Genomic DNA, 12,241 nt, shown 5'->3' on the forward strand with positions numbered 1-12,241 from the left:
TTGCGGTTTGTGGGCCTCTCACTGCTGTGGCCTCTCCCGTTGCGGAGCACAGGCTCTGGACATGCAGGCTCAGTGGCCATGGCTCACGGCCCCAGCCGCTCCGCGGCATGTGGGATCTTCCTGGACCAGGGCACGAACCCGTGGCCCCTGCATCGGCAGGCGGACTCTCAACCACTGCGCCACTGGCGAATCCCTAGATTTTTTTCTTGTAAATATTCTTAAGCTTTGTCCTGGGATGTAGTTCAGTTACTTGGAAATAGTTTGATCCTTTGGGTCTTGCTTTCATGATTTGTTAAGGCAGGTCTGGGGCAATTCTCTATCTAGGGCTACTTACTCCTCATTACTGAGGCAAGACCTTCCTAAGCACTCTACTCAATGGCCCTTGAATTGGTTTTTCTAGTCTGGGTGGTGGGAACAGGCAGTGAGTGTTGGGCACTGTTCCCTCTCATCCTTTTGGATGGTCTTTCCTTGGCTCCGGGTAGGTTCCTTTCATAAATGTGCTGATCATTATTCAGATGAATACCTGAGGGGGACCCTCTATAGATCTCTAGGGTTCTCTCTTTGTGCAGCTCTCTCCTCTTCAGTATTCTGTCCTAGTTCTTTGGTCTTCCCAGGCCCTCAGCTCTGTCTCTTCAGGGAGTCTGCCTGCTCTGCCTCAGTTCCCCCTCACTGTGTTGTGACTTGGAAACTCTCGCATGTCAGTAAGGTGGGGCAATCACAGTGCTCACCTTATTTGCTTACCGTTTCTTAGGGATCACTGTCCTTTGCTGCCTGATGTTCAATGTCTTGAAAACTGTTACTTCATTTTGTGTGTTTAAAATTTGTTTTGGTTGTTTCAGGTGAGAGGGTAAATCTGTTCCTGTTACTCCACCTTGGTTGGAAGTGGAAGCTCTATATACTTAATGCCAGAATACTATTCTATGGAATAGATTACTTTTACTTTCCAATTATTCACCATTATATGAGAAGCTTTCATAAACATATTTTTGTACTAGACTTGGTTGATTCTAAGAGTCACATGGGGACCTTTTAAATAATATTAACTTTATTTATTTTATATTTTATTTATTTATTTTTGGCTACATTGGGTCTTCGTTGCTGCACGTGGGCTTTCTCTAGTTGCTGCAAGCAGGGGCTACTCTTCGTTGTGGTGCACGTGCTTCTCATTGAGGTGGCTTCTCTTGTTGTGGAGCACGGGCTCTAGGCACACGGGCTTCAGCAGTTGTGGCATGCAGGCTCAGTGGTTGTGGCTCGCAGGCTGTAGAGCACAGGCTCAGTAGTTGCAGCACATGGGCTTAGTTGCTCCGTGGCATGTGGGCTCTTCCCAGACCAGGGCTTGAACCCATGTCCCCTGCAGTGGCAGGCAGATTCTTCCCACTGTGCCACAAGGGAAGTCCAATATTGAGTTTTAAACTCACTCTTTGGATTTAGATTCAGGAAGTGTGGAATAGAGCCCAGATCTGTATTTTTAACAAGCTCCCTTGCTGAAAACTGGTCTTAAATTTGAGATGATTAGGGGTAGGGGAACTCTGTCTTATCTTCTTCATTGGAAAATAACATTCTGTTAGAAAGTTCCATGAAACTACTTGAGACATTATAATCTAGACCCTATCTGAATTTGTACAGTTCTATAAAATATAACTTTGCATGGTTCCTATTTTGTGGTTCTTAGATGTGGTAGGCAAGCAATTTAAAAAACTGGTTTACCAAATGTTTCTAGTTCCACATTCAACTGTATTGTTCAAGTATCATTTCCAACTTGTATATTCAATCAGCATCTATGGTTACCAAGAGAAGGTGTTCCTGGAAAAATGTTGTAAATTAATGTGTAAGTCAAATCTAATTTCAGAAGGGAAATGATAGTATGATGGGGGTTCCATCTTTGAAATTAATAAATTAATGTATTCATTCAACCAGTATTACTGTGAACCTGTTATATGGCAGACACTCTGCTCGACACAGTAGTGAATGAGATAGACAGGGTCTCTCATGGCTAGGGAAAGTTCACCTCAAACCGACTGGAGTTAATATTTATTATTTTGTCTACTTCAAACATTTCTCTGCAGAGAGGAATTGATTCATGGTTTCTCTGTTCATAAGTTCCCAAATTCCAGGGAAAGGATTTGGCCCAGTTACTGCTGAACCTACCCCAGCTTGGGGTAAACTCCTGGCTTTTCCTTGTTTACATAAGCCTCTCCCCTGTTTTCTAAGCCATTTTAAGTTTGGTCTTTAACACCTGCAACTATGGGAGTACCAATCAAGAGAAATAATTATAAGTGAGATGTTAAAAATGGGAAAACAAGGGTGTAATGGGAGTATAACACCCTTGGGAGATGGACCCAGCATACATAGTTGGATACATTGTAGAAGGTCCAAAAAGCAAAAGAGATCATACAGGTATATCCTGCATGGTAATATAATGTTTTTAACAGGACAAATAAGCAAGCAAATGAAGCTGTATTAAATGTAATAGAAAACTATATTATTGAAAATGTATTTCACATAAAAATAATTTCTGTTTTTATGGCAACCAATTAAAAGAAGAAATACACACCTTCACTAGGATCACAGAAGATGGAGGACAGGAGGGCTTCTTTAAGGAGACTTTTAGGGAAGAGTCAAGGCCATTTTGTGCTTTCTGAAAAATGTAACTCAGGGGTGCAGTTTTACGCTTTTACTCAGTCTATGTTTCTATGTAGTTAACCATACAGAAGATCAAGCAACTGTCATTGGGTTGCTTTAGAATATGACGATCACAAGACATTTCTGGGCCTCCTTCTTGTGGTCACTTCCACTTTCCCGTCTGCTCTGATTGGCTGAACATCACCCCTCCTCCTGCTTCTCTGACGCAGCCTTCTCTCCGCTACAGCTCTGTCATAACTGCACCCGTTAAACAAACTGTGCTAAAGTGCATATTTACTTGTTTAATGTAGGTAGCCCTGGGACTTCCCTGGTGGTCCAATGGTTAAGACTCCACACCTCCAGCGCAGGGGGCACAGGTTCGATCACTGGTCGGGGAACTAAGATCCCGCATGCCCCACAGCATGGCCCCCACTCCAAAAAAAAAAAAAAGTAGGTAGCCCTGTGGAAACTGAGTTCCAGGAAGGGGCCATGTCTTATCTGCCACTACATCATTGGCGTACAGTGATCTGCACATAGTATAGGCACTTAAAAAAATTTGCTAAATGAGTGAATGAATATATAAAATGAATGAGGGGAATATTAGACTTTCGGAGCTGGGTGGGATTTTGGGGATCATGTAGTCAAGCACACTTTTGGTAATACTTGCTAAGCAAAGTATGAGCAAAACGAGGCCCACTGACATGAAGTGATTTGCCCGAGGTACCCAAAAGTTGCTACTGCCCCACACTCTTTTAAGTCAAAGAGTTGCTTGGAGAGCACCAGATTGGTGAGGCGATTTGCATGTCCCCTGTCTGCTGTAAGTCCTGAGATAATATAGTATGACTGGCAAAGAACAGTAAATGAGAATTACAACCCGAATGTCTAGAGTTGAGGGCTTTCTGGAAATTGCAATCATAGGATCACTGCTCTGTAACTCTTCCTATAACTTGGAAAGCAACTGGGCAACTTTCTTAAGTAATTTGTTTTCCTATATCCCAATATCCCTTTTCTATGCTCTGAGGAAAACATATGAATGCATACGTTTGAATGTTTTCCTTTTCCCTAAAGAAATGATTTCTCCTAAAACTTGGGACTTTCCCAATATCCCCTGTCTCAGTAGGCAGCATCATTGTCCATCTGGCTGTGAAAAGCCTAAAGCTTAGGGTCATCCTCAATACTTGCTTCTCCCTCAGTCCCCAATGTCAATCCATTATCAAGGTCTTTTGTTAAATCTATTCACTTCTTTCCATTTGACATCCATCCCTCTAGTTGAGTTCCATCATCTCTCCCCGTATTACTGTAGTAACAGTCTCTTAACTGGTCTCCCTATATCCACTCTTGTCCCCCTCTAATCCATTCTCCAGAGTAATTATTTCTAAAATGAAAATCTGATCTTATCTCCCTGCTTAAAACTCTTCAATAGCCTCCCACTGTTTTTAAGATAAAAAACAGAATCAACACTTGTGAGGTCCTGTTCCTGCCGTACACCTTGTTTTCTACAGTCCAGCTGTGGTGCCTTCTTTCCATTTTAAAAACTATGCTAAGAGCCTTTTCACTAGCAGGTTTCTGCATATGCTACTTGGTTTGCCTGGATGGTCTCTACTCTCCCTGCCCCCTCTGTTCAGTTAACATCAAGGAGCCTCTCCTTGATCTTCCCAACCTATGAAGATTCTATGAGGATGAGGCAGGGTTCAGCATCATTCTTTTCCAATGCTACACCTAAGTACTGAGAAAACAAATTCACATCAAATAGGTAGACATGAATGGAAGGAATTTTATTTTAGCAATGGCACTCAATTCTTTGAATGTCTTCCGAATTAGTCTTCCTCTAATTTTGTTGAAGGCAAAAGATCTGGAAACCACTAGACTTGTAAAAGGAATTTTAGACGTTCACTTTTTCAACACCAATTCCAGTATTTCAAATTGTACCTTTCTTTGCTGCCCCAGAGGTTTTTACACTCTAGACTAATATACCAGGTCTGTCCTTTTTTGTTGTTGTTGAAGAGCAACTGTGAAAGGAGAGGTGGGAAGGAAAGCCAACATACCTTAGGCATGGTGTCAGGCAGAACAATTTTAGGTGGGGGTGGAGGGGTATGGTGGTGGCTTATTTAGGATCTGGAAACTGGTTTCTTTAAAACTATCCATGCCCTCCTTTCCTCCCCACCTCCTAGTAGTATAGGTGGAAGGTAGCTGCTATAACTCATGCTTGGATTTTATGAGAACACAGAAAACTTTCTTTTCCTACTTACCATTGGTTCATCTGTGTTCTTTTGGAACTGGACCAGGCGAACTCTGGTCACGTTCTCCATATCCATGTCTCCATTTGCGCTTTCTGGAGAATCACCATTTAAATAGGGAGAAGTGGGAGGAGGTGTAACCCTCAATGCTTCATCACTGTAAACTTCATGTGCCACTACATCGTGAGTCTGAAGTAAGGCCTGATATTTTACGAAGGAAATAAAATATTAATAATAGAACTATTCCAGCAGAAGTCTATTATATAAACATATATAAAATTATTCTTTGCCTCTCAAAGGTATCTCTCATCTAAAGAGAACTCAAAGCACATTACACCTAGATATAGCCATGCCATAATTTCTTTGTGATAAATAATCATGATAGATGGATTTTTAAAAATGAAGGAACAAATGAAAGAATGAGTGAGCTAATCAATGAATGGATGTGTTTGTTGACTATCTGGGTAAGAGGTGTTGTCTGATGCTATGAAAAAGTGCCCAACTAACTTGTTCAATTAAAGTCTGACATAATTCAATTTCGAATAATTTAGCAGAAAGAATCATTTGTACATAGAGCTGGCAAATTTGTGCTGGGGCTTAAAATGGAAACAAATTTAAAAAGAAACATGCAATAATTGGTGCATTGAGCAAACGTCTTACATCAATGGTATTAACAATAACTCTGCTATATAACGCAAAGGGTAATTTATAACATACATCTTAGTAAAAGAAATAAAAACACACACAAATGTACCTGAAGAAATGTAATTTCCCAAAATATCACATGATATGGAGCTCAAAATCTAAACCTATTTAATGTTTTTGTTCATTTCTACTTTTTGGAGCACTTGCATAAATAAAAAGTAAGTTGACAGTTATTATTATGACTTCTTTTTGCAAAGCCCATTAACAAAGAAAAAGTGATTTCTCTGTATTGATATCTCCATATGTCATCTTGGTGAAACTGGGTAATAAATATCCCTTGTTTCCCTAAAAGAGGCTATTCTTCCACTTACTGTACATTTTCTGCCATCATAAGAAAGTTTTTAATAAGCATGAATATTTGAACATTTCTACTTCAAAGAGAATTTTACAGCTAAGTATCAGTATGTTTGGTGCTTTATGCATTATATTTTCTTATAGTTATAGTACTAACTATAAATTCAGTTTTATTTTAATCTGTGATCTGTCTGGTAATGAAATATCTAGAGATAATGAAACATAATTAAAATCACCTTAAAAGTATACCTTGTAGCATCTTAAATTAAGTTATTTAATTAAAAGATTTACCAAAGTCATGACTTGGCTATTTTAGGTACTTTAAAGGTACGCATACGACGCAAAAATAAGGTAACAATGTGGTAAAATCATAAAGAAGATGATGTTGATCAGACATCAATAGAGCATATGCTTGGAGCAATATACCCATTTTTTTAAAAGCATCTTTATTGGAGTATAATTGCTTTACAATGTTTTGAATTTGTAATGGAAATGCTGGATGTTTCCAAGATCTCAGAGGGCTGGTCTAAACTGGGATCTAGATGAGGAGCACTGAAGGGCACTAAGCAGCGCAGCTTGAAAGCAGGGCTCCACAATGGTCCTGGGGACCTTGGCTTCCTGACCAGTGCCCTGACTACACCCTGCACTAGTACCCCAGGCCAAAGTGGTGGTGGTTATGGTATGTGGGGAAATCCCTCTTTTCCCTGTTTAACTGTAGCCACTTAAGAGACTAAGATTTAGGGCAGAAACTAAAAATCAATAATAGACAAACTGAAAAGCTTCATCTGTTAAAATTAGGTTCATTGTGTTAATTATAGATGTGTCGTCTATAAACAGTGAATTTTAAAACAATTTTTAAAAAAGCATGCTTTGTATGACTGGAGGATATATACCCAGGTAAACAGAGAACCAAGCTTCATTAGGATAATGCCAGTTACATGGGTTGGAGAAAGTGTTTGTACTGCTTTTTGCAAATGATTTCTATCCATCCTTTTAAATTATACAAGCAAACACTTGTATTTAATGTATTATTTATAAGGAAGGATAAGCCCACAATCATAAAAATAATACTAAAATTGAACTTTAAGAGAAAAATCCTTAAATTATATCACCAAATGAGGTCATACTTGATATTAACCACTATTTGCCACTGGAAAAGACTGCTACCACAAAATGAAACTTAATCCAATGCATATGCAAACAGAAAAAAAGGGGTCACTTACAGATTGTTAAAAAAAAAAAAGCCATTAAAAGAGTATGCCAAATAAAAAATAAGGAAATCAGAGTTTGAATATTTTTCTTCAAGTATGTCATGAGGTATGATTTAGCAATTGTTACTAAGCTGAAATAGCTATTATTTTTAATTACATAAGAAGAATCATGTAATAGGAAGTACTTCCATATGTAAGTAAAAAGGATGTGGACAAGACAACTAAGAACTTCAGACCAAAGTGGGAAAAATTCATTTAAAATGTATAGGAAAGGGACTTCCCTGGTGGTGTAGTGGTTGAGAATCCGCCTGCCAAGGTCGGGGACAAGGGTTTGATTCCTGGTCCGGGAGGATCCCACATGCCGCGGAGCAAATAAGCCCGTGCGCCACAACTACTGAGCCTGAGCTCTAGAGCCTGCACCCCACAACTACTGAGCCTGCGTGCTACAGCTACTGAAGCCCATGTGCCTAGAGCCCGTGCTTTGCAACAAGAGAAGCCACCGCAATGAGAAGCCCTTGCACCGCAACGAAGAGTAGCCCCCGCTTGCCGCAACTAGAGAAAGCCCGTGCGCAGCAACGAAGACACAATGCAGCCAAAAAAACAAAAACCAAAAAATAAAATTTATAGGAAAAAATACGAAATTTAGGTTTGAAAGTGGTTCCTCTGGCTTCTGAATTACAATTACAAGTCATAAAATTAATCACTTAATAATGAAGCTTTCATATCAACCTAAGGCGATTTTTAACCATCTTGTATTTTGGGAAAGTAGGATACAAATTTGCTTTTAAAAAACAGGATCTAGAACAGAAAATTTTAAAGGAAAAAGTTAAAGCACTGACATTCTATTCTGTTTATATTGTCTTTACCCTTAATGTTTTATATTTTACAACTGCAATAAGCAAAGGATCTGTTCTTTTTTAAAAAAATAAGTCTTTCAAATGGAGTAACTGAAGGATAGTGTAATAATATTTTTTATCATGACCTCTACTCTAGAGTACACATTAAAAAAAAATTAAATCTATACTGTTTTACTCTTAATTACTGTAAATATTTATAAGTATCTGTATTTTTAAGTATAAGGTAATCCAATATTAAATCCTCATTTTAATGATCAGAAAGCAAAGAAAAAGTCAGATAATTGAAGAAATAAGTATAAAATTATAAATATGCTAAGAATAACTCCCAGACCTTGGTATAATAAAAATTATAAGCATTAAAATATTTTCCTTTAGCTATTAATATTTCTTTAAAAATACCAGATTTTGAAACCATGATCTTTCTTTAAAATTTTTTTTTTTAACTGGAGTATAATTGCTTTCCAATGTTGTATTAGTTTCTGCTGTACAGTGAAGTGAATCAGCTATATGTATACATATATCCCCTCCCTCTTGGACCTCCCTCCCCACCAATCCCACCCATCTAGGTCGTCACAGAGCATGGAGCTGAACTTCCTGGGCTTTATAGCATGTTCCCACTAGCTATCTATTTTACGCATGGTAGTGTATATATGTCAATCCTAATCTCCCAATTCATCTCACCCTCTCCTTCCCCCACTGTGCCCACATGATCTTAAAATGCTTATAAGATAGAAACCTCCAGCATTTAAAAGTTTAACACAGTATATATAGCTTGGAATTATATTTGCCACATGGGACATTATCCAAACATATGCTTATTTGGGAATGACCAATGAGTTCAAATTAAGTTTGTAGGAAAATCGATACTCATTACAAGTCAACCCATATTTAAGAGCACAGGCTTTGGAGCCAGTAAGATCTGGGTTTTGAACCTCAATGAGGCCACTTACTAGGTGGGTGACCTAAAGCAAGCCTCTTTGCCTTTCTAAGGTGTGGTTTCCTCTCTGAACTGTAAAACGGAGTTAATCACATCACTTCACATCCCAGCCATCAGCAAGTCCTGTCATGTCTAACCATCTCTAAAGTAGAATCCCAATTTGCTCATTTTCCACCAGCCCCGTCCTTCTTCAAGCCTCTACCACCTCACAACAGCCTCCTAATTTGGTCTCCCTTTTTAAACTCTTAACCCCACTATAGTCCATTCTCTACACAACAACCCCAGCAATCTCTAAAGCACAGTTCTAACAATATTTTCCTGCTTGCAATCACTCAGTGTCATCCTACTGCAATCAGGAGAAAAACCAGACTCCTAACCATGGTCTGGAAGGCCCTATGTGGTCTGGCCTCTGCCACCCTCTCCAGCTCTTCTTGTACCACCCTCTCCCTTGTTTACTATATCCCAGCCACAATGGCCTTACTTCTGTACTTTGACCCTACAAAACTCTTTCCTGCCTCTGGGCCTTTGCATTTGCTCTTCCCCATGCTTGGACATTCAGAAAGTTTGTTCTTTCATATAACAAGTCTCAGCCCACATGTTGGCTCCTCAGAGGGGCTTTCCCCTGACTATCTGAAGTAGCTTCCACTTTACTATCATCTCTGCCCCATTATCCTTTTTTTTTCATAGTTATTATCACTATATGAAGTTATATTGTTTGTTTTACTTGCTCACTGTCTGTCTCTAGCTCACCTATCCACGTCTCACCTAGAATGGAAGTTCGTTTGTCCTATTCACCACTGTCCTTAGTGCCCAGCACAGTGCCTGGCATATAGTAGGCATTTACGTATTTGATGAGTAAATGAAAATGTCTTTTAAGTACCTAGCTGGGTGTTCAGAAATTACAAGAATTATTTCTGAAAATGTTTACTAATAGCAGTGCACATATTAATTTCTCTCTGATGTCAGAAAAGCAAAATAAACCAAGGCTTCGAAGGTAGGTAAGTTGTGAGAGATGGGGCTGTCTGAGCTTTAATGGTTTTGAAAAAAACCTTGACCTTAAAAAAAGGATTTTATTTGGGTATATATTAATTTATTTAGCTTACTTCAAATCTGAAAGATCTATTGGTATCAAATGGTCCTACATCATTCTCAGAATTGAGCTGAGGTTACTTATCAGTTTATAGACAGACATGTCTGTCCAAAACATACAGGCTTCTATCTACGGAAAACACACTGCACAGAACAGTCAGTTGAGGTGGGGCTAACCTACCTGCAAATGGGCAAGTTCCTAATCTACTCAATGTTTTACTGAGAACTTACTATGTGCCCTACACATGACAGATACTATGGAGTAACTAATAATATTCATTAGCTAACATTTATTAGGCATCAAGCATATATCAGGCACTGTGCTAAGCACAGTAGATGTATCATCTACTTAATTCTTATTCCAACTCCACGAGGCTGGCAAACAGCATCTTTACAACTATGACACAAAGTAAACAACAACAAAAAGTTTTAGTGCATCTGGTATTATCTGGCATTGTAATCTTAACCGTCTGATATTATACGGCTAAAAGCACATTTAATGAAGATAGCTGTATTTCATAAGGATTAGTAAAAACTTCTTTTGAAAGTGAGGTTTTATTTCTATGGAAGTTTAATTGTTACTTACCATGAAATGAGGTTGTGTTAAAATACGCTTTAGTTCCTTTGCATCGTTATTCTCAGGGTAACATGAAATTTCTTCCAATACCTAAAAAATAAGCAAGATATTTAATAGTATAATGAGGATGTGAGATTTAGAAAATATAGAATTCTTTTAAATTAAAAATTATGAATGGATTTGTATGGCAGGCAAACTAATTATTTTGGAAAAAAATTCATCATTTTATTCAAAGGTTATTAATATATAAAACAGCTACATTTGTGGTAATAAAAAATAAAACAAATTGCTGTAATAGTCTCTGCCTTCATTACCCAACTATAACTCAAAAGATTATTGAAAAATACAAAACGAAATGACAAGTCTGTAATACATATTTATTACAGGTATAAGTAACTTAATTAAACTTAATGGGAAAATAATCTCTGCAAATCTTTTTCCAAACTCACCATCAAGATGAATCTGTAATAAAAGTTGGTAACAGCTTTCTTTTATATTAACAAAACTGTCAATTCCTTTCAGAAAGATTAAAATGACAAAGGCTCAAATAAAAACAATTTAAAGAAGAGAAAACACTTGAGTACTTTTCCTTGTAGCCTGAGAGAATCAATGTGATTCTCCACACTCATCTCCTCATCTCGGCAATGGTTCCTAGAATTAATTGCCAGGGAACCCAAGAGAATAATTTAAAAATAAGACACACAATCAAAAACTTTTCTCTTTTCACTCACATTTTCTTCACGAATTAGTTGTTAACATTTTCTCTATATAGGTTTAAACGGCTGTTTTCAAATGAAATTGTTCTTCAAAAGTTATCCCTTACCACTAGGATGGAGTTTACCCATTTAAAATTTGATTATGTGACATGAGCCCAGGGGAAGGCCTCTGTTCCTTTTCAGAGTAAACATACTACTACAGTTCCAAGTGTACATAGTTGGACTCAGAGTGGTTATACACATTGCTCTCAATCCTAAAAGTTGAGCCAATCGAGGATTGCTTCAGCAGGATTGGATGTCAGGGGCACGCAAGTCATGTACCGAGTAGGAATCTCTTGACTCGCCTTTGAGAATCTTAATTCTGGCCAGGAAGGAATGTTTTGAGGTCACTTAGCCTAAGGCTTAGATCCCAGCCAGTGCTACTCAACCACCTCCTCAGAGAAGAACAAACAAACAAACAAAAACTATAAGGTTTCCTTCTTATCTAAATGTACTCTTGTAAAACAACTATACCCCAATTAGAAAAATGTACTCTTAACAAGTGCTGGTTATGCTGTTAATTCATATTGTTTAATGATGATAAGCCAATTCTCCTTTGGTGTACTTTCTGCTTTGAGTTTCTAAACCAGTGAAACAAAAGATGAAACAATATACTCTCTCTGGTCCCCTGCTACTCTCACAGCCTATGATTTTAAACACTGAGGTGTGGTCTCTAATGCAGACAGAACCTCTCCTGACTGCTGCCCTGACCAGGTGGGCAGGCCTAGCGGCTTCCACAACCTTGGACTTGGTTCTCAGTGAATATATATTTTCCAGTACAGGTCTTGTGTTTAAAATCTGATAGGGAAGGAATTATGTCTTTCATATTCTTTCACTTAGTAATTTCACTTTATAAAATATTTTTCTGGGCTTCGCTGGTGGCTCAGTGGTTAAGAATCCATCTGCCAATGCAGGGAACACAGGTTCGAGCCCTGGGCCGGGAAGACCCCATATGCC

The 12,241-nt window shown here is 38.3% G+C and overlaps 1 protein-coding gene across 4 annotated transcripts in view; it reads right to left on the bottom strand.

Moving 5' to 3' along the window:
- CASK (calcium/calmodulin dependent serine protein kinase) overlaps positions 1-12,241 on the bottom strand; it is a 373,376-nt gene that overhangs the window by 53,435 nt on the left and 307,700 nt on the right. For all 4 annotated transcript variants that reach the window (XM_024759851.1, XM_024759848.1, XM_024759849.1 and 1 more), the window contains exons 13-14: positions 10,539-10,619; positions 4,872-5,060 (exon numbers count right to left, since the gene is read on the bottom strand). In XM_024759851.1, coding sequence (XP_024615619.1) covers positions 4,872-5,060; positions 10,539-10,619 — 270 coding nt within the window. The remainder of the gene's footprint in view (positions 1-4,871; positions 5,061-10,538; positions 10,620-12,241) is intronic.

Source organism: Neophocaena asiaeorientalis, unplaced genomic scaffold (genome assembly GCF_003031525.2).
Source record: "Neophocaena asiaeorientalis asiaeorientalis breed wild unplaced genomic scaffold, Neophocaena_asiaeorientalis_V1.1 scaffold312, whole genome shotgun sequence".
NCBI classification, from domain to species: domain Eukaryota; kingdom Metazoa; phylum Chordata; class Mammalia; order Artiodactyla; family Phocoenidae; genus Neophocaena; species Neophocaena asiaeorientalis.